Genomic DNA, 24,498 nt, shown 5'->3' with positions numbered 1-24,498 from the left:
AAAGTTAACATGAGATACTTTATCGTCAATGTCCTTTATAAAATGAATTACGTGCCATGGTTTGCACAGAGCATCTTCAAATCCCTGTATGTGGTTTTCTTAAGCTTGTATTTCGGACACTTCAAAGAGTATGCAGCGTAAATCATATCATGGCGGGACAGACTTTGCACAGGCATCTGTCCATGTGACAATATACGGCCATTATTGTAAATCCACAGCCTGTTTCCAGTCGTTCGACCGGGGCAGGAATGGAATGAATGAAGCCCCATCTAGCGGCGAGGGTAGGAAATGTGCCGGCTGCCGAAGCCTGTCGCACTCCTCAGGGGCAGTTATAAGTTACTGACAGATGAAATGAAATGTTAATGGAGAGTGATGCTGGAATGAAAGATGACAGGGAAAACCGGAGTACCCGGAGAAAAATCTGTCCCGCCTCCGCTTTGTCTACCACAAAGAGGAGGCCACCTGAGCCACGGAGGCTCTCATACGCCATTATTGTTAACAATTATTAGATCGACGTGTATGCGATGTTGCAACATGGCGTGTGGGTTCTAAGCGCAGGATTGTTGTATTAATGGATTCAAACATGCACGTCAGTCGCTTAGTCTCAGTAGTTGGGTCTTTCATTTTCACGTCCTTCGAGGCCCTTGACTTTCTTAGGCCGATACCTTCATTTTTCGAAGTGTCGGACTCCTTCCATTTTTTTCTCTCTGCTTAGTGTTATGTAGAGGATGGTCGCATAGTTGTTCTTCCTCTTAAAACAATAATCACCACCACCACCGTCCGGCTTCATGGCTAAATGGTTCGCGTGCTGGCCTTTGGTCACAGGGGTCCCGCGTTCGATTCCCGGCAGGGTTGGGAATTTTAACAATCATTGGTTAATTTCTCTGGCACGGAGGCTGGATGTATGTGTCATCTTCATCATCATTTCATCCTCATCACGACACGCAGGTAACCTAGGGGCGTTAAATCGAAAGACCTGCACCTGGAGAGCCGAACATGTCCTCGGACACTCCGGCCACAAAAAGCCATACGCCATTTCATTTTTACCACCACCACCACCACCACCACCACCACTACCACCACTCCTATCATAGTCGGTACGGTAAAACTGAATAATACATAAGTGATTGAAAATTGCAATCTCTATAATTTTTGTTATGCAGTACTTTTCGATAGAACCAATAACGTAGGTATTTAAAAATGAAATTGTAGTCACCTTCCCTTAAACTACCATTTCAACCAGTGGAAATTAAATTATTTGTAACATAGACTGTAGTTCCTAATTCCCCGAATTTAGATACCCATTTTCATTAAATTCGCTTTACGCATTTTCTCGTCGCTCGGTGTCGATATGGACTTAGCAACAAAAATTCAAATTCGTGAATATATCTGGTGTGATAGTCGGTACGGTAAAAATGTATAAGACATAAATGATCGGAAATTTAACTATATATAACTTTCGTTATACAGTATTTATCGATAGGACCACTAATAACATACATATTTTAGAATTAAATTTTATGCCTTCCCCTAAACTACCATTTCACTCAGCGTGAATAAAATTATTTTAGTGGCTCATTCCCCGACTTCACACACCGATGTTCATTAAATTATTTTCAGCCATTTCTCGTTATGCGCGTACAGACAGATAGACGGACAGGAGACAGACATGACGAAAATTAGAAAGCTAATGTCCATGTTACTGTGGACATGACCAATATACCAGGTGGCTCTCGAATGCTGTACTTTCTACTTATAAATGTCCCGCATGCACAAATGGTGAATGGGATGTCTACCAACTGATTTTCGCAGGGGAACTACTGCCAGCGGGCAGGGTACGTCAGATTATGAAGAGATAAGGACCGGAGTGTCGCTCGCAGCATGTTACACAGCGCTACCGGTCTAATGCACCTCTTTCATTAGTAAACATCGTTTTCGACGCATAGTTCTAGTCTGGTGCATGATACAGCCGCACTATATTTGCCGTCTGCATATCGGCAATGGCTAGTGTGTTCAACAGCGACGAATACATAGACATTTTTTCAATCTGGATAACCTGGTCGGAATGCAACAGAAGCTCCAAACAGATGTATGCCTTCCACACACGTACTACACGAACAGTATTAGTTTTTGTTTCATATACGCAACTCTTTTTTCTAGTGGAATGTCTGCACGTGTATAAATTAATTAGATTTCCTTTTCTGCATCTTCGGCTCGATAGCTGCAGTCGCTTAAGTGCGGCCAGTATCCAGTAATCGGGAGATAGTGGGTTCGAGCCTCACTGTCAGCAGCCCTGAAGATGGTTTTCCGTAGTTTCCCATTTTCACACCAGGCAAATGCCGGGGCTGTACTTTAATTAAGCCACGGCCGCTTCCTTCAACTTCCTAGGCCTTTCCTATCCCATCGTCGCCATAAGACATATCTGTGTCGGTACGACATAAAGAAAAATAGCAACAACAGCAACAACAACAACATACAGTAGCGACGATTAGGGGGTGGGACGAGGAGGGACAGTCGCCCCCCTCCACTTTGTGGAGTAAACATTACATGTTTATTCCACTTTAGCCAGCTGGAACTAGAACTTATTTTAGAAAAGCTGTTTGTACAAACCTTGTTATCTTATCTGCTAATTCCTTTGTTTATTTTCTTTAATTATTAACATAATTATTGACGGAAATATGCACAAAATGCTGTTCGTCGCGGCTAACCAGTTTATATAGCACTACGGCAAGTAGTGGAGACTTTGTATGTGCTGTGAGGAAGGGTAGTAGGGGTACATATTTTTTTTGCCAAGGTCGTGGCCACTGAGTTATAATTCACCCGCTTGCCGCGCGCAATCATCAGTCTGGCAGTCTCTTTAGTGTGTGTTAGTTTCTTAGTGTGTATTCAAATACTAAATTATTTTTAATTGCATAATCATGCCATACTTTTATTTAATTGTACCGGGCGAAGTGGCCGTGGGGTTAAGGGCGCGCAGCTGTGACCTTGCACTCGGGAGATAGTGGTTTCGAATCCCACTGTCGGCAACCCTGAAGATGGTTTTCCGTGGTTTCCCATTTTCACACCAGGCAAGTGCTGGGGCTGTACCTTTTTGAAGGCCATGGTCGCTTCCTTCCCGCTGTGTCGGTGCGATGTAAATTCAATTGTATAAATATATATATTTAATTGTAATTGTAATTTCAACGTGAGAGAATACTAACTTTACTTTCACCGGACTAAATTCTTTCGTTTGTATTATGTTACAGTTTGTTTATGTCTCAACTCACGGAATGAGCGATCAGAACTCCAAACCAAATTGTTCTTTACGAGCTGTTGCTTTACAGTACGGAATGTACAGACTGCGGAGCATCCACATGTACTGTAGCGTCTTTATAAGTGGTAAACATTATTTGTATATTCTGACTTGATTTTCTCTTGATGGGCTGTAGTTGTAGATGCCATATACAAAATAACATGAAATAAAGAATTGTACCATCTGTTATTCCCTTGTTTTAAGCAACGAATTTTACTCGCCATAGACCAAGTTGCGACACTCAGCAGTCTCGTTTGTTTCATCATCACGATCGACCGAACGAGCAGTCGGCAGGAACTTTAGTGTATTTCGAACTGTTGCCGGATTTAAGTGTGGTCTAGTTCAATAGTTCACATTAGCGACCAGTTCAGTTTGAACTACTCGTTCACGAACTACCCATCCCTACTGTACACACGTAGGCACTGTGGTGTACACGTCATGTATATAGCAAAGTACATTCAGTCCACTTTCACACTTCTTCCTTTGATAATTATGTAGGCGAAGGATCTCCTGTTTGATTCTAAGAAATCCGCAATGCTGAAACTATGTGACCTCACCGCCATAGATGCTAGCAACTTCAAGAAGTTCAAATGATGACTTAATGATGTAGGCTATATATCAAAACCTATGCTTTCATTGTACATAATCATTTTAACCTTGTAAATTGTGTATATCATGTACCGTCACTATCAAAAAGGTATGAAAGAAACAAAAAACAAAGACGTTTTAAAAATAATCAAGAGTTTAAAAATTAAAAATAACCAAAAGTTAAAATGGTCAAGAGGTTCCACTGTAGAAAATTCATTTTTTTCGTTCGAAGTAATACCAACCAATCAAACAAAATTCCTTTCTTTTGTATAATGAAAAAGAAAACTCTTACACTTACTATTGTAAATCAATTTATGTCATAAAGCAATTTCCCCATAGGACGAAAAACTCAATCCCATCCCCTACATACGTCACATCCTTTACCCCTCTTCTCCATACGTCACTTCCTCTTCAACCTACCCGCATCTCTTGGCCAGAGAAAGGGCGCAACCTTCTAGGTAGCCTTCCCTATCCCTTCAGGGTGGAGAAAGAAAACATTTATGATGATGATGATTATGATGATGTGCCCGGTACATGCACTAGCTAAGCGTCTTCGTAGGTGTACTGGTTACCAAATGATGAGCCAAAATCGGCACACTGGAGAAAAAAAGGCTGGTAACTATCAATGAGTCAGGTGGAAAATTTATAATTTCCATTAACGGACCTATGTTTTTAATCTAATAGTGTGTATTATTTTACAGGTATGCTATAGTGTTTTGTGTGCTATGATTAGTGTTTTATACGGTTTGAAAAGCTTTACAGTTACATCATGTCTCTTTAAACATTGCTTTCTAAATAAATTGTGGAAAAGGCAACACACAGTATAAAACATGCAACAGTGATGAATTTATTCAATGGTCTAATGAGATATATTCCATTTTGATATAGTGGAAATGAGAGGCTGTTCCCAAGAAAATAAAAGAAATAAATACTGGTAGAAACGGGAAATAAGAGAATCGTGACAGAAAAGAGAGGAATGGCATTGGAAGTTTTGAGGACCTATCTTTAAATTAATCTAATGTTTCAAGAAGAAACTCAAATTATTACTAACGAAAACGTTTTGTTTGAGGGTTGTAGGATATATGAAATCCATCAAAATATTTCAGAAAGTGAATCATTTGCAAAGAAAATGAGTTCATATATATTTAATTTGAAATGAACTGAATTTCTAATACAAGGAAATAATAAACTCATTTCAAATCCACGTAAGCGTCTCACTTTAAATCTTTCCATATTCATAGTCTCCTTACAACTTTAAATGTAATGTTTGTAGGGCTATTCCTATTAGTTAAGAATAGTACCATATTTTGTATTCATTCTGATTGTTAGAAATATTTTATTCGTTAAAGCTCAGCTGACCATTCGAAAAATGCCAATCCTACCTGCTGGCACTTTGGAACTATTTTATTTTCCTACACTCGTCCAGCTTATAAGTTCTAATCTGTGTCCAAACGACGAGAATTCGCCTGCTACTTGACAGTATGTTAACTGAATGCTACCGATTACTCCATTTCGTCGCCAAAAAGGCTGGAACCTTCCATTGGCGTATGGCTTTACTGCGCTGATTAGAGTGGCTACTTACAGCATGGAATCCAAACTTTAATCAGAACTGTCATTACAGACGATCGCTACTTTTTGTCGCGTTCTTTATATTGATTTCCTTTCCTTTCCCTCGTTCTTTCTGTAGGATGGTTATAGGCATGATTTTTCGAGATGGTACAACCGTTGCTGCTTTATCGGCACCTTGCTTGGATAATGCTTTAACTTCCTGTTTTTATAACATGATCCATCATTTGTGGTCGAAATGCAGCTAGACTAGGAAGTTAATATACAAGTGAATGTTACAGTACAAGCGGGCATTACACATATTACGTAATCTGTTAGCATACTGACATGTATTGACACCAGTTAAAGAGAAAGAGAAATAATTTAGTTATTTCTCTTTTGTTTTGCGGATCATTTGAAACATCAATCGCCTTGTATCTGTATGGTTTCATGTATGAGATAAGTAATTGGTTTAAAATGTATACTTGAAGCTAAAACAATAACGTAACTTTCTTACTTGTGTAATACGCCTGATCTTGAATAATTTCTGCAGGTGTTGTAAGCGTTGTGAGGCCGAAATCAGAAATTTTTAGCACGAACCGCCCATCAATAAGGCAGTTGTTTGAATGTAGTTTCCCATGAACTCCTACTTCGCAGTTATGCAGATATGCCATTCCCTGCAACAAGCAATTCAAACTAAACGCTAAAATGCAACAATAATGACTTTTCACGTGATAGAAAATGACATTAGGGAAGAATAACAGTGACTGTACATACTTTATTTTCAACATCATTCATATCGTTTCTGGAAGACGAAGACGAATGCAACACTTTGAAGGTGAAAAATGATGTAAACATATTTTTATTGAACTGATGTAGTGATTGTTCAACAACTATAGAAATATCACAAAAGAACAATGTTCCAGTTTTCCTTTCCACTGCACGCATACAAGGGTAATTTCAGGCTTGTGCCATGTGTAAAAATTATGAGGGTAGAAATGATACTTGCATAAATTGCGACATTAAAAAATATTTATATTTCTAACACACTGTAATGTTTCTCAAGAATGTATGTTTCATGTTTCTGATTATATTACGGAGCGGCTATGAGAAGTAATTTACTTTATAATATTAGTAATACTTTCTTGGCAATGTAGCTCATGTGTATTAAACCTTTCGGTACACCGAGCATAAAGAAAATTAACAAAATCTTACCTTTGTGGCATGTTTTTACTGGTGAGTAGTTTCATGGCTTCGTGCCCGCGTCTTAGGACAGAGAGAGGTAACCAAGTTTTGCTAGCCATTGGTTTCGGAACATCAGCATGATGGGCACTAGCGCTGTTTGACAATTATTATTTGTTCCTCATGATATTACGAGACGGTAAAATTGTCCTCTGTCATGGGTGGTTCTGTTCTTCAGATGTTAGAATGAGATGCTAAATGTCTCTCAGGTACCCATCATTTACCTTCATGGTGAAAGGACTGCAGTGAATTACTATTGCTTTCGTCACGAGTCTTGATAAATAGGTTTTTTTTTCGATCTTAACAACGTCGGCACAGCCGAGATTGTTGTTGTGTCCTGTGGGGACGCCGTACTCAACTAATCCTGACGGAGGTAAATTGTCTCGGATGTATCTGACATGTTCCGTAAGCCTAGCTTTCAAGGCAGTTTGATAGAAATAGAATCGGTCACATTGTTGCAATGGAACACAAAGAACTCCAGCTTGACCGGGTGTGGACCTTTCACATTACGCATCAACTGTCTTATTACCGTATGTAAACGTCATCCCGAACAACATTGCTCAAATATGGAAAGGTAGCAACATTAGCACTCGGTTCCACCTTCCTAAGAAAAAGACAAATGCTTCACAATATGAAAGATCCAATACCCATAACTGATCAACCTGGATAGTGTTCCATGCCATCAGTGTGACCGTGTAAATCGGTCAAATTGGCAGGCCAATAAAAACTACGCATATGGAAAATGTTGGATACGTCCGAGACGAGAAACCTCTGTCAGGATTAGCCTAGCACGCCATCCTCACAGGACACATCATTAATTATTGCGACAGCGCCAAGTTTGGTAGGATCGAAGACAGCTATTGATCAAGGCTCGTGCAGGAATCAATTGTAATTCTCCGTCCAGTATGACCAGAGATGATGGGTTTCAACTGAGCGACATCGAGCGTCCCATCCTAATACCTGGAGAACAGAATAACTCAAGACAGAGCACAATCCCAATACGATCTCGTAATATCACCAGTAACTAGCAACAAGCGCCAGACAGCGCTAGGAACTACTATGATGATGTTACGAGACCAAGGAGAAGCCAACGACTAGCAATTCTTGGTCGTCTTTCTTGGAACTAGTCACAAAGGTAAGGTTTTTGATTTTTGATATTTTTCATTATGCCATGGTGTACTGAAAGGTAGTACTTTGTGTTTCTACCATCAGCATTTAAGAAAGCCGTAACATAGAGGTGGAGACATGATAGATATTAACATATTCAGGCTCACTGCAACAGGCGCTATAAAGAGGTAACTGAAGTGTCCCCGTTCAATGCTTGCGTAGGTTCGATATTGGCCCGGAGGGCTTCACTAAGTCATCAGCTACCCGTATCATTGGACATGAATATCTAAAGAAACACTAATAGCGTTGCCTAAACTATAACACACATTAATGTGATATTCATATGAAAGTGCTTCAGATACATAGAGCTCAGTAAGTTGGGGTTGGGTGGCCTGAAGTAACAGAGGTTTCGAAGAAAAGGGTTATGATATATATGTTCAAACTCCTGATGTGTGGACAACCTCTCTGATTCATCTGTGCAGAAGAACGATCTATCTCCAAAGAAGAGAGCCTCGAGCAATTAAATGAAGGAAAACGTAAATAAACAATGCAGTTTCGTTACTGTATATTACCATTTTATTTACAAAATACGTTAAAATGACCTACCCTCTTTTCACTAACCTGCGGTGTTTGTGTAGGAAATTGTTACCTCACGGAAACTGGGTGCCTCTTAAGAGAAACAGAAACAAACAAACAACGGGCAAATCAACGACAATAGACGTTCTTGCGGCAGTTGCGCTCAATCCACAGATGAGCATAAGGGACATTTCGAGGGGAGCAGGAGTAAGCCAGCCAAATGTCGTTCATATTTTGCAGTGGTCACAAGTACCATCCGTACCACATATCACTTCACCAGCAACTGCATGATCGTGAATATGAAAGGAGGGTGGAATTCTGTCGGTCTTTTATTGTGGAAGTACGATAAAATGGACAATTCCTCCTGCGAGTTCTTTTGACGGACGAAGCCATGTTGAGCAACTATGGCAACGTTAACCTGGGGACCATGCACTACTGGAAAATGGAGAACCCGCGCTGGCAGAGTATTTCGGAACACCAGAGGCAGTGGAGTGTTAATGTATGGTCTGGTATACTGGGGGAGGTACATTATCAGGTCGCAGATACGCGGACTTTCCTGAGGAGATATTAGTTGTTCTCCTCGAAGATGTTCCACTCGGCATACATACATGCATGTGATTCCAACTCGACGGTTGTCCTGCTCACTACGTACTCGTTGATAGAGAAGCCCATAACAGGTCTTTCCCAACCGATTGATTGAGGGTGGAGGAACAATTAGATGCCCAGCACGTTCACCTGTAGATTTTTTCTCTGGGGTACAGTAAAGGACAAAGTCTGTCAGCAAGCCCGACGACTCCAGATGACCTAAAGCACCGCATAGTTGCAGCATGTCGTGTGATATCGAAGGAAACACTTCAGTCCGTTCATGCACTTCTTACCAAAAGATTGCAGATGTTCAGTGCGGTTGATGGTGGTGTTTTCGAGCACGTGCTAAACTAGTGACTTCCATTCGAATCGCCTGTAAGTGAAGGAGAACGTGCAAAACGGGCATCATCTTTACATTTTCAGGAGCAACAGCACTACACGAACACATTTCTGGAGCCTTTACTATTTATTACCACTGAAAAAGTACTTGTTCCAAATTCACCTGTAGCAGTGGTCGAATTGGGTAGGTATGGCATACCGGTAAAAAATACAGATAGGAAATTATGACATCAAAAAGCATATGGATATTAATCATTAAAAAATCCCTTTCATTGAAATTGTATTCCTTACTTCAGAAGGAATTTACCCTCCACAGTTCACAAATTGTAAAACGAGAGCTGCATAGGTTTTCCTCCGTTTTTCTGCTTTGGATGGCCCTTGTCTTTCTTATCGATATCTTTAGTTTTCAAGGGCCCAACTTTTCATTTTTTTCTTTTCAACGCATTTCATTGTTAGGAAAGGCTGGCACCCTCCACGTTCCACCCTTAAATTGAAAACCACAAGCCAGAAGGAATTTCTTCATTCCCTCAACAAATGATATTTTATCTCTCCCAGCACATCTGCGCTTTTGTTAAACTATCTCACTCAGTTTATTCGAACATTTTTTTTTCAGCAAGATGTAAACCAAGTGAGGTAGTTTAATGCAAATGTGTATGAGCCTGGAAGAGAATTAAACAATATCATACACTCAACGACTTATTGAGCGACTGAACATTTCCCTGCATGATGCAAGTCTTTGAAACGAGGCAGAATAAAACAATGCTCCTAGAATTAAAAATACCTGAACTTTTTGTCTGAACAGTGGTGTATGCTAGCATACCAACAGCTAATTATTCCCAACTCGACCACTGCCTGTTGCTAACGTACATCGATCTTACACGTTGGCTTTAAGGAGGACCAAAGAACCCAACAATAATTTTGTCCGTTAAATTTGCATCCATTCTTTCCAATGACCGTGTCATTCATTGGATTTTGAAGTTGTTGGTTTCATCTCATGTACTATGTACTCATAAGGAAGACAATAAAACACTTAAATTATTACAGTTTCACTGTGTTATCTCATACCTTCTGATTCAATGGCAATGAAACAAAAGCTTTATAACTCCGAAGCCTAGATCATACTGTATTTTCTCCGGCGAGGTAGGTGTGTTTATCAACAAGGCACGAGCCAAGCACGAGAACTACGCGCCCGACATCAAGGCGAGTGGCGCACATCTTTCTGTCTAAAGTCTACACATTTGAAACGCTTTAATATCTCCAAAGGTACTCATCGACTTTGCAAAATAAGCGCTTCATTGAATTTGTCGCTCGATTTTTAACTGTTCTATTGGATGAAATTAGTATAGTCCTATTTTATGAAATAAAGTTACTACCAGTTTCTCGGTAATTACGTATGTGATCGAGAGGAATAGGACAGAATTTTACGAGCCCCTTAATACACTTTAAGAAGTTGAAAACAGAATATGTATACCTTTAATTGATCAGAAGATACTTGTGGTTGACCCCTTAGCTGAATCATCCAGTGAGAATTTCTCCTTTAACGGATTGTGGATCACCGGTAGATTATTCTTAACAGCCTGAGTACAAGGTTGTTCATGGCTCAGAATATGTCCTTTTTATCCACTTCCATTCCATAGCAACCGGTATCCCGACTCTCAGGACGACCACTCAACCGTTGCCCACGGTTCACGAACTAGGGCGTGGCTAGCGCAACCCTCACCACTAACCACGCTTCTTTTTTAATATACACAGTAATTTTCTGTATGGAAAAATATCAAATATTAATTAACTTACCTTCACTACGTCGTGAATCAGAGACATCCGAAAATTCCAGTCCAACTGAAGCTCTGTATTGTCAAGTACATCCTTCAGGCTTCCCTTGGGGCAATACTCTGTAAGAATTAAGATGTTAGAAGTGTCAATGCATGCCCCGATGAATCGAACCGTATTTTCGTGTGTTACGTCACGAACCTGAAAATATAATATCGTAATGAAGCATTTCCACGTAAAAATCCTTAATTTATCTTACATAAGCTAAGGTACATAAAAAATAAACATAATTTAACTCTTAAGTCATGTTAGATTGCTGAAAGGAATACAATGTAAGTAACAAGCATAACATTATACAATGTATAAAATGTGAAGTAATGCCAATACTTTGTATGAGGAAACTAAATTGTGTATTATGCTCTGAATATAAAGCCTTAATTAAGCTCCCATGGTTCAGAAAAGAGTGTCAAGTAGCCATCACTCACTGAGGTCATGAAACGATTAAACTTACAGTCTAAGTCAACGGATGGTTACTATACATTACCACTATTACATTGTATACGTATCGCATGGCAATAACAAGGAATAATTTACCACAATGAAATGACCTTCTTGAATTGCGTTTGTACCAGTAAAGACAAATGTTCATTGGTGGAAGGTAAATCATTAATATAAGTAACTCTGCTTACGGCAGCAGCAGAGACAGAACCACCCCAGTTTTTGACGAACATTGTTAGCTACATCTTAGCATATCTGTCAACAACAATGTCAGTTAACTGGGTGATGTTTCTGAGCAAAGAGAGCATAAGTTATATCTCAAACTATTGGTTAGTGGAGTTTCAATGCTTCTCTGAAGAATCCTCTCGAACTTAACATATCCATTCTGGTTTAGCCTATGAAATGTAAATCTAATAGTCTATGTCTTGTAATCCATTTCCTACCAGCACTCTCTCTATCTCCCACCACATTACCTCATTCGAATCAATTCTTGCATCTGCATTCTTCTACTGACATTCCGATTTTTAAAAAATTTCAAACATAAAAATTTATTAAAACGTATTTTCTTTAACGAGTGGATTTCTATCCAGTCGAGATGCATTTTTCCAAGTTAGAATGTTGATACTGTTTAATTCACCAATTTTGTACTTCGCGCATTCTCCTCTTTTTTCTCACATTGTTGATAGTTTTGTCTTATAGCCTCTTCAGTCCAGAGCTTGTTTTTGCATTCGATGGATTATATTTTCCTCAAATAAATTTAAAAAATCACCAAATAATGTAGTATATTTCACTAAGTTGTTTTATGACGTGTAGCATATATGCTACATCAGGACTCAGAGTTGACTTTCCTACAATTATTATTTTTGCTTTAAATTTTTTGTATTATTATAAGTAAAGAAAACAACATGTAGAGGATATGCTACATACGGACTGAGGAGGGTAGTTATGTCTGCTCAGGTAATTATATGTACTAGTAGATATATTATGGCTGGATTATTATATTACATTTATTTCCTAATTGGTTCAATAAGTAATACATATTTCAAATGCATTCCATTATTTGCTACCAGGAATAGGAAAATTCGAAACGCATGATCAATGTAAGTTTTAAAATTCTGTGTCGTTAGAAATCCTTAACAAATGCTACGTAGACTTGTATCACTCAACACAAGTGAAGGTGGACGTCCAGCAATGATTGTTTAGGAAAGTTAAACTTCCTTTTCCAAGTAAGACATTTTCTAGAAGTATTGTATAACAAATTTATCGTTTAGATTGACAAGAAATACGAACTAAAGGAGTTAAAGACTTCATCTGGTGAGTTAAAATTTACGAAGATATAAGTCGGATGAATAACCTCAAGACAAGATGGGTAAACCTGTTCATCAAATCGTTTTACGTCCTCGGTGAGCACACATGTTACTTCCATTTCCAAACCCTAACAGAGAGGTTCCCGTTTTACTGTAGGAAGCATATTAAACTTAACAGCACCCATTACATGCAAATCTTCGAAATCATGCAAAGACCAAACACACAGGAGGTTGTAATGATTATCATTTTTGCAAACCTGCTTGATTTCCCAAAGTAGTTTCTTAGTGACATCCAGTCTCTTCTTGATTATCACTTTCTTTATCGCAACTCTTGTTTCCTGCAATACGAAATAATCCTAATGAAACATACGCCATATGACGATTGATAAACTAGTACACAATTCAGAATTTTGAAATAAATGTTGATAATAATGTTCATAACAACCAATCCTTTTAGATTTTCGAAGAGAAAATTATATTTCTCATGGAAGGAAGTGTATATTTACTGTCTCAGAGACGATCCATAGAGTATTTAATATCACATATCCCTAATAGCAGGCTACTGAATACAGTTACCGTCAGACCTGCTGTAAAAAGTCAGTACTGAAGCAGAACTTCAATTGAATTTCGAGTGTTTTATTAATTCTCAACATGTCTCTAAGCCAAAAAAGGGATTCGAAACTTTATTTTGTAATTGAAAATAAATAATTTCGTTGAGAAATAAATTAGAAGCCATTCATGCTACCTTCAAAGAATTTATTTCCACATGGTATCTACATGTGTAGCATTCTGCATTCAGAAGATGAATAGGTTCGAACCCTACCGTCGGTTGTGCCAAGAATGGTTTTCAGGACAGTTTCTATTCATGGGTCACAGCTGATTCCTTCAACCTCCTTACCCAATTACATTCACCATCATTCATTTTACCTTCATTAGTTCCTGAACAAAGGTTGGTGGCAGGAAGGGCTTCCGGATGCAAAAATCATGTCATATAATTTCTTCTCACCACATCAGGAAATGGGGCTAGGGTTAGACACACACACATACATATACATGGTAGTAATTCAATATAGGAATGCAGCATTCTTGACAATGTTATGTAGATCTTTTTATTCGACTTGAATGTTTTATACCTGTGAGGTTCTTCAGCCTGTCGAAAATAATTCAGTATAATACCTGAAAAGGAAAACATTTATTAACAGATTCTACCAAAAACCAATTTTTTAATTTTGATATATATTTTTTATTTAAAACATATATTATGAAATAATTAATATTATTAAGAAATGTAAGGACATTTATGTTTATAACATTCTAATAGTTGAATGTTAGATCTTCTCTCAATGAAGTGTTCTGATATTGGCGTGAGGCCAGCTGGCTAGTTTCTCGGTAACTCTCCGTTGCGTCTTGTACCAGTGACGCATATCGGCTTTCGCGGGACTGTAGTAGTTTTATTATTGTTATTATTATTAGTAGTAGTAGTATTAGTAGTAGTATAAGGAGTAGTAAGTTATTGTATTTTGAATTGTTTTTGGAAATTATTTAAGGGCTTTTTAATGATCATTTAATAATAATAATAATAATAATAATAATAATAATAATAATAATAATAATAATAGCAAAGCTACAAATGCATTTTCGCAAAAGCCGATGACGTCACCGGAACACGACGTAACGAAAAGTTGCCGACGAACTATCCAGCTGGCCGTGAGCCAATGATAGAGCATTGCACCACATCGCGCTCTTTGCTGAACTACTAGAGAGAGAGGAACCATAGCTAGAACGCTTCATTAAGATAAGTTCTAACATTCAACTATGAGAAGGATATAGACGTAAATTTTCATAATAATACAGGGTGGTCGGTAATAACGTGAACCGGGTATAAAAGAGTTAGAGGAAAGGTCATACTGATAAATAATTTGAAAACAACAGTTTGACGTCTCACGCCATTGTTATTTTATCATCTCCTGAATTTAGCCAATCAGAACGCTTCCCGGGCGAATTTAAACGGACTTCACGAGTCGATGTTACTAAATCCACCCGTGGCTTAAGACTGGCTTAAAAACCATGCCGAGAAATCAGTATCAAACTCAAACACAATGTGGGTTCCAGATGGTGTCACCGTAGCATTCCTGCTATGGGATGATCCTGTCAGCCGGAGGTCCGCGTTCAAATCCCTCCCCTGGAGAAGCTAATTTCTTCGACTGGTACTCTCAAGCCCGTCTTAACCCCGGTGCAGATTTTGCAGCACCGCCTCTCAAAACCCATTTGGATTCCCCGCAAAGCGATCTAGTTACCTAACTTCGGCAGCTGATAAAATGACAATGAGCGAGATATTGAATTATTTTTTCAAATTATTTATCAGTATAACCAGGCTTCCAACGCTCATATACCCTATTAATGTTGTTTTCGACCACTCTGTATATGCTTACTGTACAAGAAACGCTGGTCCAGCATCAGTATGGAAGTATTTCAAACTTAAAATACGCGCCGCCCGCCAACAGAGCGTCATCCATAGAATTTTCCAAACCTTCTACCATAAATAACTCGTATATGAATTCGGATACGAATATAAGAATAAGATCACCGTACGCACCACTTTAATATCCCCAATAACATCAAGTTTCATTAAAATCCACCTCAGATTAAGGTAGTTATTGAAAAAATGAAACAGCTTCAATCTCCGCGACTTCGGCATAAAAGAGAAAGCGAGAATTCAACACGACGGTCAGCAGATGCAGAGTGGGTCTCGGCCCATAGATGGCCATGGCTGGCCCGTGGTCCGATAGCTCTGCACTCTGTCCGGCCAACAGAGCAGAGGAGAGGTGGCCACGGCTCTACCGTGGCTCTACGCCTCTGCCTTCGGGAGACGGGACAGCGCTGGACCTCACGGCTGGCCCTAACCGTCGGCTGTCCTGAGAAGGGTTTTCCATGGTTCTCCATTCTCCTTCACTAATGCGAATGCCGGGAGAGTTCCTGGTGTAGGCTACGGCCACCACATCTCCTTCACCGTAACAAATCTCCCGGCCTGAGAGACGGCGTCACCGTCTAAGAGGCCGGCCTCCCCCGTCAAGGGAGGAATGAAAACCTTTTTTAGTAGTAGTCAACACGACACAGTCTTGTCCCACAGTCGAACCAGGTCGGTTGGCTGCTAGAAGTTGGTGGTATGATGCGGATGTCTACGATCTCAACTTTACAGCTTCTTACTGTGAGAAGAAATTTGAAACATTTAAATAGTCTTGCGAACTTAGTCATAGAATCGAGAAGTGCGTTACTTTAAATATCTCAAATTGATTGAAATATTTCTGCAGATAGTTAACTTAGAATATTGAACAGTGCATTAGGACTTGTATTCAAAGTGATTGAAATATTTCTGCTGATAGCGAACTTAGAATTTTGAACAGTGCATTAGGACTTGTGTTTTTCAAGTGGAATTTGAATGTTAGGAAATCATTAAAACTTCACGTGTGAATTAACTTTTAATTTCACTGTATCTTTAAATGAACCCAGGACTATTAGCGAACGGGATTAATTTTCACTGTCAAATTATTATAAAGTCTTACCAGTACCATTATTCATGTTTGAACATAAACAGAACAGTGCGTATGAACGGAACTAATTTCACATGTAAATCATTTAACCTCTTCTACCAAAGTGAAGTAATTACCATTCATAGTGTCATAGGTCATAACAGTGTTAAATAAACTTTGTAAATACATGTAAAACAACCGGAAAGCAGTAGAACTGTACTAACAGTTGCGTTATCTTCTTCGAACATTAAAAGCACAAGTAAACTATTTGTTTCGTGTGAACAATATCATAAACTGTGCCAAGTGTAACTTATTTTAAGAAGAATGCGGGTTCGATTCTATTGACATTCGACCGCACGAAAGTTAATTTCTTTATTTTCTCAACTGACAAGTTTATTTGTCTCAAAGAAACATTTGTTTTCGATTTCATTGATATTCGACAGGGAATCCTTGCATTTATTTTCTTATCCTTTCATGGGAATGATTAAAGAGAGTTCAGAAATTACACCTCAGACTGATACGTCCAATATGTCTAAGGGCTTAAATGCGTGTGTTCGCGCTATACTTCCGAGTGAGTGACCTCGGCGAGCCAAACTACTATACCTTCAAGATCTTCAATAACTTCAAGAATTTCTAGAACTTCAAGAACTTCTAGAGCTTTACTGGTTCCATGATGCCGATAGCTGATCCATGATGAAGACGAGAGGAGTAGCAGAGCAATGCGGGCATCACCAGCTGCAGGACGGAGAAAGGTCACGCCCAGTTCCTCTTCTACTGTACTGAGGTGATACGAACTTGACTTTTCACAATAAAACAGTTTAAAAAATCAGAACTTCATTCAAAACGAATCCTCCCACTCTCTGTACCCACTCCCATTCAATATGCCGTACACGCCCTGCGTACCATCTCGTGCTCTCCAAGCTTAAAGTACGGGAATTTCCTGTTAGAGTACATACATATTCATTATAGACTGTTATACCTTTCAGCGTTCAGTCTGCAAGGCTCTGTGAATTTACTAAACGTCGCCACAATCCTCTATTTGTAACTAGTTCTGTGGCCTTGTTTAGTTCATTGAATCATTAGAAATCGAGTCTTACCATCGTCATCTTGGTCTCCCTGTACTTCTCTTACCCTCCACGACCGAGTCCATTAAAAAGAAATAAATAAAAATATAAAGCCAAACCCCATGGAGCAACAGACCCGACGAGCCTTGGCCTACCAAACGACCGCTGCTCAGCCCGAAGGCCTGCAGATTACGAGGTGTCGTGTGTCTGGTACGACGATTCCTTCCGGCCGTTATTCTTGGCTTTCTAGACTGGAAATAAACATATATAAAAATAAAAATAAAATTTGTGACTGGATAGAATCTGAAGATGTTCTTTCAAAAAAGAAACATGCCACAAAATCGTATTAATTTTCAGGTATAATTTATTAATACATATTTTAGTTTCCAGGTATTAGCTAAAATTATTTTATACTGAATTAGTTTCGACGTACTGAAGAACGTCACAGTTATAAATTACGGACACCATTTTCATGAAATGTGGATGAAATGATTTTTTGGTAAGTTTTCGGAAGAAGTATTCGTTTCCTTATGGTTACTTGAATTTCACGTCATTCTTCTGCAGTATTATGAACCAATCCTCCGAACAATAAGTGGAAATTATTAACTGAAGGTGAGAATAAATATTGCGCATTAATTTCCAAAATCAGTGGTAGAATTTCAAGGTATCGGAAGGGTATATGGAAAAATGTGTTCGTTCTCTTCTCTCTTAAAATCACAATATTATGTTGTATTTAAACACATATTCTTTAATGAGCACAATTTTCTATTTTGGACTTCCATATCTGCTAATAAATGTTTTATTACATTAAACTTTATCACATAAGACGTTTAACGCATATAAAATCAACTTTTCGGTGGATTCTGCTGCACCAAAGAGCATGATTATCATTATGATAATCTGAATATAAATAATATAATGGGTTTGAACAATTGTCTTCTTAAAATAAGTTGCCTTTCCACTATATTCCAGAAGATTTGCTATTCTTTGTAAAGATTCCTTTGTCAAGCTTGGTAATCACTGACAATTCCTCAACCCACTGATCTGTTTCAAGGACTTCCACTATAAAAAGCATTAAAAAGCAAAGCAAAGTCACCTACTTACAGGCTATGAGGGCCCGCTTAGAGGAAAGACCGCTTTATAGAATGCGTTATTTTGGATTACTGAAACGGACTGCAAAGGTGCATAGAAACTGTAAAGCTGCAATGTGTAGAGTTGCTTAGTAGATTATTCTACCGTAGAACTTAATTGTTTCTCCATATACTTCACGATAACAAGCTTCCGCTGTAGGTTTGCCCCGTAAGGAACGACATTGCACATTTTACTAATGCTTCTTTGTAACACTGTTTGATGAGAGCATTTGTATGAATTATTTCTTCAAAATAGAAGTGCTGATACTATGTAAATGGTTTTTTGAAGAGATATTAAGTAAACATAAAACAGCATATCGATACACGATTCTTTGCCACCAGTAGTTTTTCTGGTTATCACATCACCGTGAGGATGAGACTAGGTGATGTTCCTGTTGGTTTGGTAAAGAAGGTCTACCCAGCGTACGAATATTTTCAAGAAGTATGTTATTGTGTTGTGTAATAGTGTGGGTTATTATTATTATTATTATTATTATTATTATTATTATTATTATTATTATTATTATTATTATTATTATTATTATTATTATTATTATTAAGGCTAAGGAACGAGACATTAGTCCTGAAAAAAGGTACGATCTTAATACTTTGCAGATGTTAATGTGAAGGTATTCAATTAGGATGCTATTTTTCAGCGACGGGATATACCTATCTAAGTTGATCTTTTTACCGTCCGAACTATGTCAGATGAGTACATAAGTTCTTCTAGAAGTATGGAGATCGTACGTTCGCCAAAATAAAGTTAAACTGTTGTGGTAAGGACATACACTGACTGACAGAGCAAATGCAACACCAAGAAGGAGTGGTCAGAACTTTATGCCAATTGCAGGGTAGACTGACGTCACTGAGGTATGCTCATGATGTGAAATGCGCCGCTGTGCTGCGCACGTAGCGAACGATAAATGGGACACGGCGTTGGCGAATGGCCCACTTCGTACCGTGATTTCTCAGCCGACAGTCATTGTAGAACGTGTTGTCGTGTGCCACAGGACACGTGCATAGCTAAGAATGCCAGGCCGCCGTCAACGGAGGCATTTCCTGCAGACAGACGACTTTACGAGGGGTATGGTGATCGGGCTGAGAAGGGCAGGTTGGTCGCTTCGTCAAATCGCAGCCGATACCCATAGGGATGTGTCCACGGTGCAGCGCCTGTGGCGAAGATGGTTGGCGCAGGGACATGTGGCACGTGCGAGGGGTCCAGGCGCAGCCCGAGTGACGTCAGCACGCGAGGATCGGCGCATCCGCCGCCAAGCGGTGGCAGCCCCGCACGCCACGTCAACCGCCATTCTACAGCATGTGCAAGACACCCTGGCTGTTCCAATATCGACCAGAACAATTTCCCGTCGATTGGTTGAAGGAGGCCTGCACTCCCGGCGTCCGCTCAGAAGACTACCATTGACTCCACAGCATAGCCGTGCACGCCTGGCATGGTGCCGGGCTAGAGCGACTTGGATGAGGGAATGGCGGAACGTCGTGTTCTCCGATGAGTCACGCTTCTGTTCTGTCAGTGATAGTCACCGCAGACGAGTGTGGCGTCGGCGTGGAGAAAGGTCAAATCCGGCAGTAACTGTGGAGCGCCCTACCGCTAGACAACGCGGCATCATGGTTTGGGGCGCTATTGCGTATGATTCCACGTCACCTCTAGTACGTATTCAAGGCACGTTAAATACCCACCGCTACGTGCAGCATGTGCTGCGGCCGGTGGCACTCCCGTACCTTCAGGGGCTGCCCAATGCTCTGTTTCAGCAGGATAATGCCCGCCCACACACTGCTCGCATCTCCCAACAGGCTCTACGAGGTGTACAGATGCTTCCGTGGCCAGCGTACTCTCCGGATCTCTCACCAATCGAACACGTGTGGGATCTCATTGGACGCCGTTTGCAAACTCTGCCCCAGCCTCGTACGGACGACCAACTGTGGCAAATGGTTGACAGAGAATGGAGAACCATCCCTCAGGACACCATCCGCACTCTTATTGACTCTGTACCTCGACGTGTTTCTGCGTGCATCGCCGCTCGCGGTGGTCCTACATCCTACTGAGTCGATGCCGTGCGCATTGTGTAACCTGCATATCGGTTTGAAATAAACATCAATTATTCGTCCGTGCCGTCTCTGTTTTTTCCCCAACTTTCATCCCTTTCGAACCACTCCTTCTTGGTGTTGCATTTGCTCTGTCAGTCAGTGTATTTTAGAACTACCATGGAGTAGAAATTAAATTATTGTCATTTCTTGTATTTATGATGTCTTAAATAATTATTTGAATAATTATTAGATTACATTAATATTTCATGACCATTTAACATTTACGTTACATTTTATTTCAGCCATTCATGATGAGAATGATCTAATTTCTGAAATGAGTGACCTAGAAAGAAGTCCTGCGTCATACTCGGATTTGTAGTTAACCTTTGTCTTCAGGTGTCTAGGACTACAATTAAAGAGATCTGATTAAAATATACTTCTCTCTCAGTTCTGCAGTCAGTACTGTGAAACTACGAAAGGATTAAGTCCTTAAATTCGAATGATTAGCGATCTCGTGAAAAAATGATATGACGATGTTATGAAAATGTAATTAAAATCTACAGTGAGAAACAAGGCAACATTCACTTAGTCAGCAAACTGCAGGTGTTCAGTGTTAATGTGATGCTATTTCCATACGTTCTTTTCATTCCCTATCAGTGTTCTTGTCTTCTTCTTTTTATCAGTCCTTTAATTTGTATCAGATTAACTGGTCTTGGAGTACATGAAGTCAATAATAATCATTACCCAAATACCGGTGACTTCAGCCAGGATCGAACCAGTATAAAAGGAGGGCAGTGACTAACTGGTTACACTGATGAGATCGGTTGAGGAATATTGATGATAAGTTAGTCAGTTCCCAGTAGATCTTAACGAAAAGGTGAACAAATATAAAGATTGTTCAGGTTAGTAACGTAGGACGAGTATGAATTTTGTTAGAGGTACTATCAAACTGTCAATATCACATGTGTGACGATGTGTTGCAATTTCAGAATGAAAGGAAACACATAATGTCAGATAGAAAACTTTAATCCAAAAACATATTTTTTCAAGTTGAGCTCAGCAGTCTTAAAGAAATAGTAGGACTTTGGATAATTCATATTTTGTTTGTGCACCGTAGGATGCATATTGAACTGGATGAAAAAAAGGACAAAGGTAGTGGGTGAAATAAAATAAATCCGCTACGTAGTAATAATTTCTAATTTACCAAATTGCAAAGGCGATATACCTTCTCAGTAGAGAAATATTTATTGATTCAAAATGACGACACCGTAATGACGATGTAGGCATGACAGTGCCACAGTAAGTTTTATCGTATCCAGTATAACATCTCTGAAGTCGGTTTGATGATAATGCAGACAAGAACGATTCTTTCTACGAGTTTTTCTTCAGATGTTTCATAAATGAGCCTTTACAGTATCAACAGAGGAAAGTATCTAGAAATGTAAGATTTAGAGAGCGCTCTGGCCAAGTAACAGGAACTCCTCTTCCAATTCACTATTTCAGAGAACTCTAATTGAGATATTAGCATGTACGGCCCAGAGTGCGAGCTGGAGCATCACCGTGTTGAGCCACATCTCTCAGGAATGCAAGCATGCACAGCATGCTCTGCTGAACCTAGACGAAATAATTAAAACCCGCGTCCTTCTGTCTCCAACTAGACTTACGATAAGGGTCTACGGCAATATTTATTCATCCTGCTTTGCTTATGAACTGTCTGTTCCCTTGCTTTAGACTCCCACTGTGCATATTTGTGAACACATTATATCAGCATGACGCTTATCACAGAAAAAAAATTGATAAAACTTAAATATTTAGCACTGCGCCCTCATTTTAGAAACAGGAAGCATGTTCACTTTCGTTTTAACAGATTCTTTTTATAGTCTACACTGAACATAAGCATTAAAATATTCTAGGGAAGTGTGGATTGATTTATCACACTACAAGCATTCACCCTTTGAACAATGTTTACTTTTATTAGCTAAACCATATGCAGCTGTGGGTCTGTCTTGGAAGTAGAGCTCTTATGGCCGATTTAACCAAGCTTCGTTTGTGAATTTGACGACTGTTCAACTTTGACGATTCGTTTGTCGTGCATTTTTTTCGTTTCTTCAATTTCTGTTCACTTTGACGATCGTCAAACGCACCGTCAATTCTGACGCGCCGATTTTCGATCTTCAAACATGGCGATTCGTTTAAAATGATGTCTCTGTGTTGTAAACACTGCAGTGCTCAGTGTTAGTTGGAAAATACAGACATTTTTAAGCGTTTTGGCGTTTTACAGGAAGTGTTAAACCATTTAACCAACGTTATTTACAAGATCATGAACCTGGGAGACAATTTTGATGCTGAATTATTGTATATAGAATTACTGGAAAATCTAGGACCTGAATGTGCAATTCCTGACTGTAATGATCATTTCTTCTCAATGGATGACTTTAATTTCGTAACTAGGTACAGCCATTCCAAGAGGGTAGTATTGAAACTTTTAGAGCAAGTTGAAGATAGACTGGAATATCGTACTAACAGAAACCGTCCGTTAACACCCTTACAACAACTATTTTTAGCTCTGCGTTTTTATGCTGCTGGTTCTTTTCAATTGGTACTAGCAGATGTGGATAGTATATCTAAATCAAACATCTTTCACTATACAAGGAAAGTTTCTGAAGCAATTGGTTCCTTGAGGCCCCTGCGTGAGAGTTTTCCTGAAGGTGATGAAGCTCGTTCAGTTATTCGCGATTTTCCTATGATAAGCAACTTATCTGGAATAATAGGAACCATCGACTGTACACACATACCTATATTGTCTCCTCGTGGGCACAATGTAGAAGTTTTCCGCTATAGAAAGTCCTATTTCTCAATTAATGTACAAGCGTTGCTTTACGTCCGTAGGTATAACCTTAAATTACCCTACACGTGTCTCCTGGGTGGTGCTAAGTAAGCAACGAAATTGGCTGCTGGACCTTAAACTCTGCTTAACGGATATCCCAGCAAATAGAGGATGTATTTAGCTTCGACTATAATGACGGAAAATTATTCCAATCAAAATGGCTCTTTTCAGAGCCAAGCAAAGGACATAGGGCCCGCTTTGAAGGTTCTACAACTGAATGTTGAGGGTATAAGCCGATCCAAAAGTGACTACCTCTTAAAACTGCTTAACGACAACCATGTAGATGTTGTACTACTTCAAGAAACACATTGCGAGAATGAGAACCAACTTCACTCCAGATGTAAACTACCAGGATTCAATATTGTTGCAGCTACGTTCCATAAAACCTATGGCATCTCTACGCACTTTCGAAATAATATTGAGCGAGTAAAAATTCTTGACATCAGCTCTGATAACATTTTCACCACCAGGATTAAAGTTGCAGACTTGGAAATAGTAAACATTTACAAACCACCATCTCAACCTTGGTGTAATGAAGCCATCATGAATGTAAATCATCCGGCAGTCATTATGGGAGATTTAAACAGTAGGAGTACTTCCTGGGGGTATGGAGATACTAATTCAGATGGTCTTGGTGTGTTAGAATGGTCTGAAACAGAAGATGTTTTCCTTGTGTACGATGCAAAAGAGAAAGGCTCCTTTCACTCAGGAAGATGGAAGAAGGACACCAACCCAGACCTCTGTTTTGTTTCAAGGGACGAGCACGGAAGACCTTTACAATGCAGCAGAAAAGTACTGAACAATTTTCCCCGAAGTCAGCATAGACAAATTCTTCTAAAAATTGACATTGAAGTCCCAATAATAAGATCAACACCTGTACCTCGCTGGAATTTTGTAAGGGCAAACTGGGAAACGTTTACTAAGGAGTTGGATCACAATATCCAGTGGATTCCACCCAAACTGGACAACTATAAGCGATTTGTTAGTTTAACATG

At 39.4% G+C, this 24,498-nt stretch overlaps 1 protein-coding gene across 1 annotated transcript in view; it reads right to left on the bottom strand.

Moving 5' to 3' along the window:
* LOC136863567 (atrial natriuretic peptide receptor 1) overlaps positions 1–24,498 on the bottom strand; it is a 614,185-nt gene that overhangs the window by 73,348 nt on the left and 516,339 nt on the right. The window contains exons 13-15 of the mRNA XM_067139947.2: positions 13,107–13,187; positions 11,069–11,245; positions 5,943–6,102 (exon numbers count right to left, since the gene is read on the bottom strand). Of these exons, the coding sequence (XP_066996048.1) occupies positions 5,943–6,102; positions 11,069–11,245; positions 13,107–13,187 (418 nt within the window). The remainder of the gene's footprint in view (positions 1–5,942; positions 6,103–11,068; positions 11,246–13,106; positions 13,188–24,498) is intronic.

Source organism: Anabrus simplex, chromosome 2 (genome assembly GCF_040414725.1).
Source record: "Anabrus simplex isolate iqAnaSimp1 chromosome 2, ASM4041472v1, whole genome shotgun sequence".
Classification (NCBI taxonomy): domain Eukaryota; kingdom Metazoa; phylum Arthropoda; class Insecta; order Orthoptera; family Tettigoniidae; genus Anabrus; species Anabrus simplex.
The sequence above is the reverse complement of the archived record's forward strand: the minus strand, read 5'-3'. Positions and strand labels throughout refer to the sequence as shown.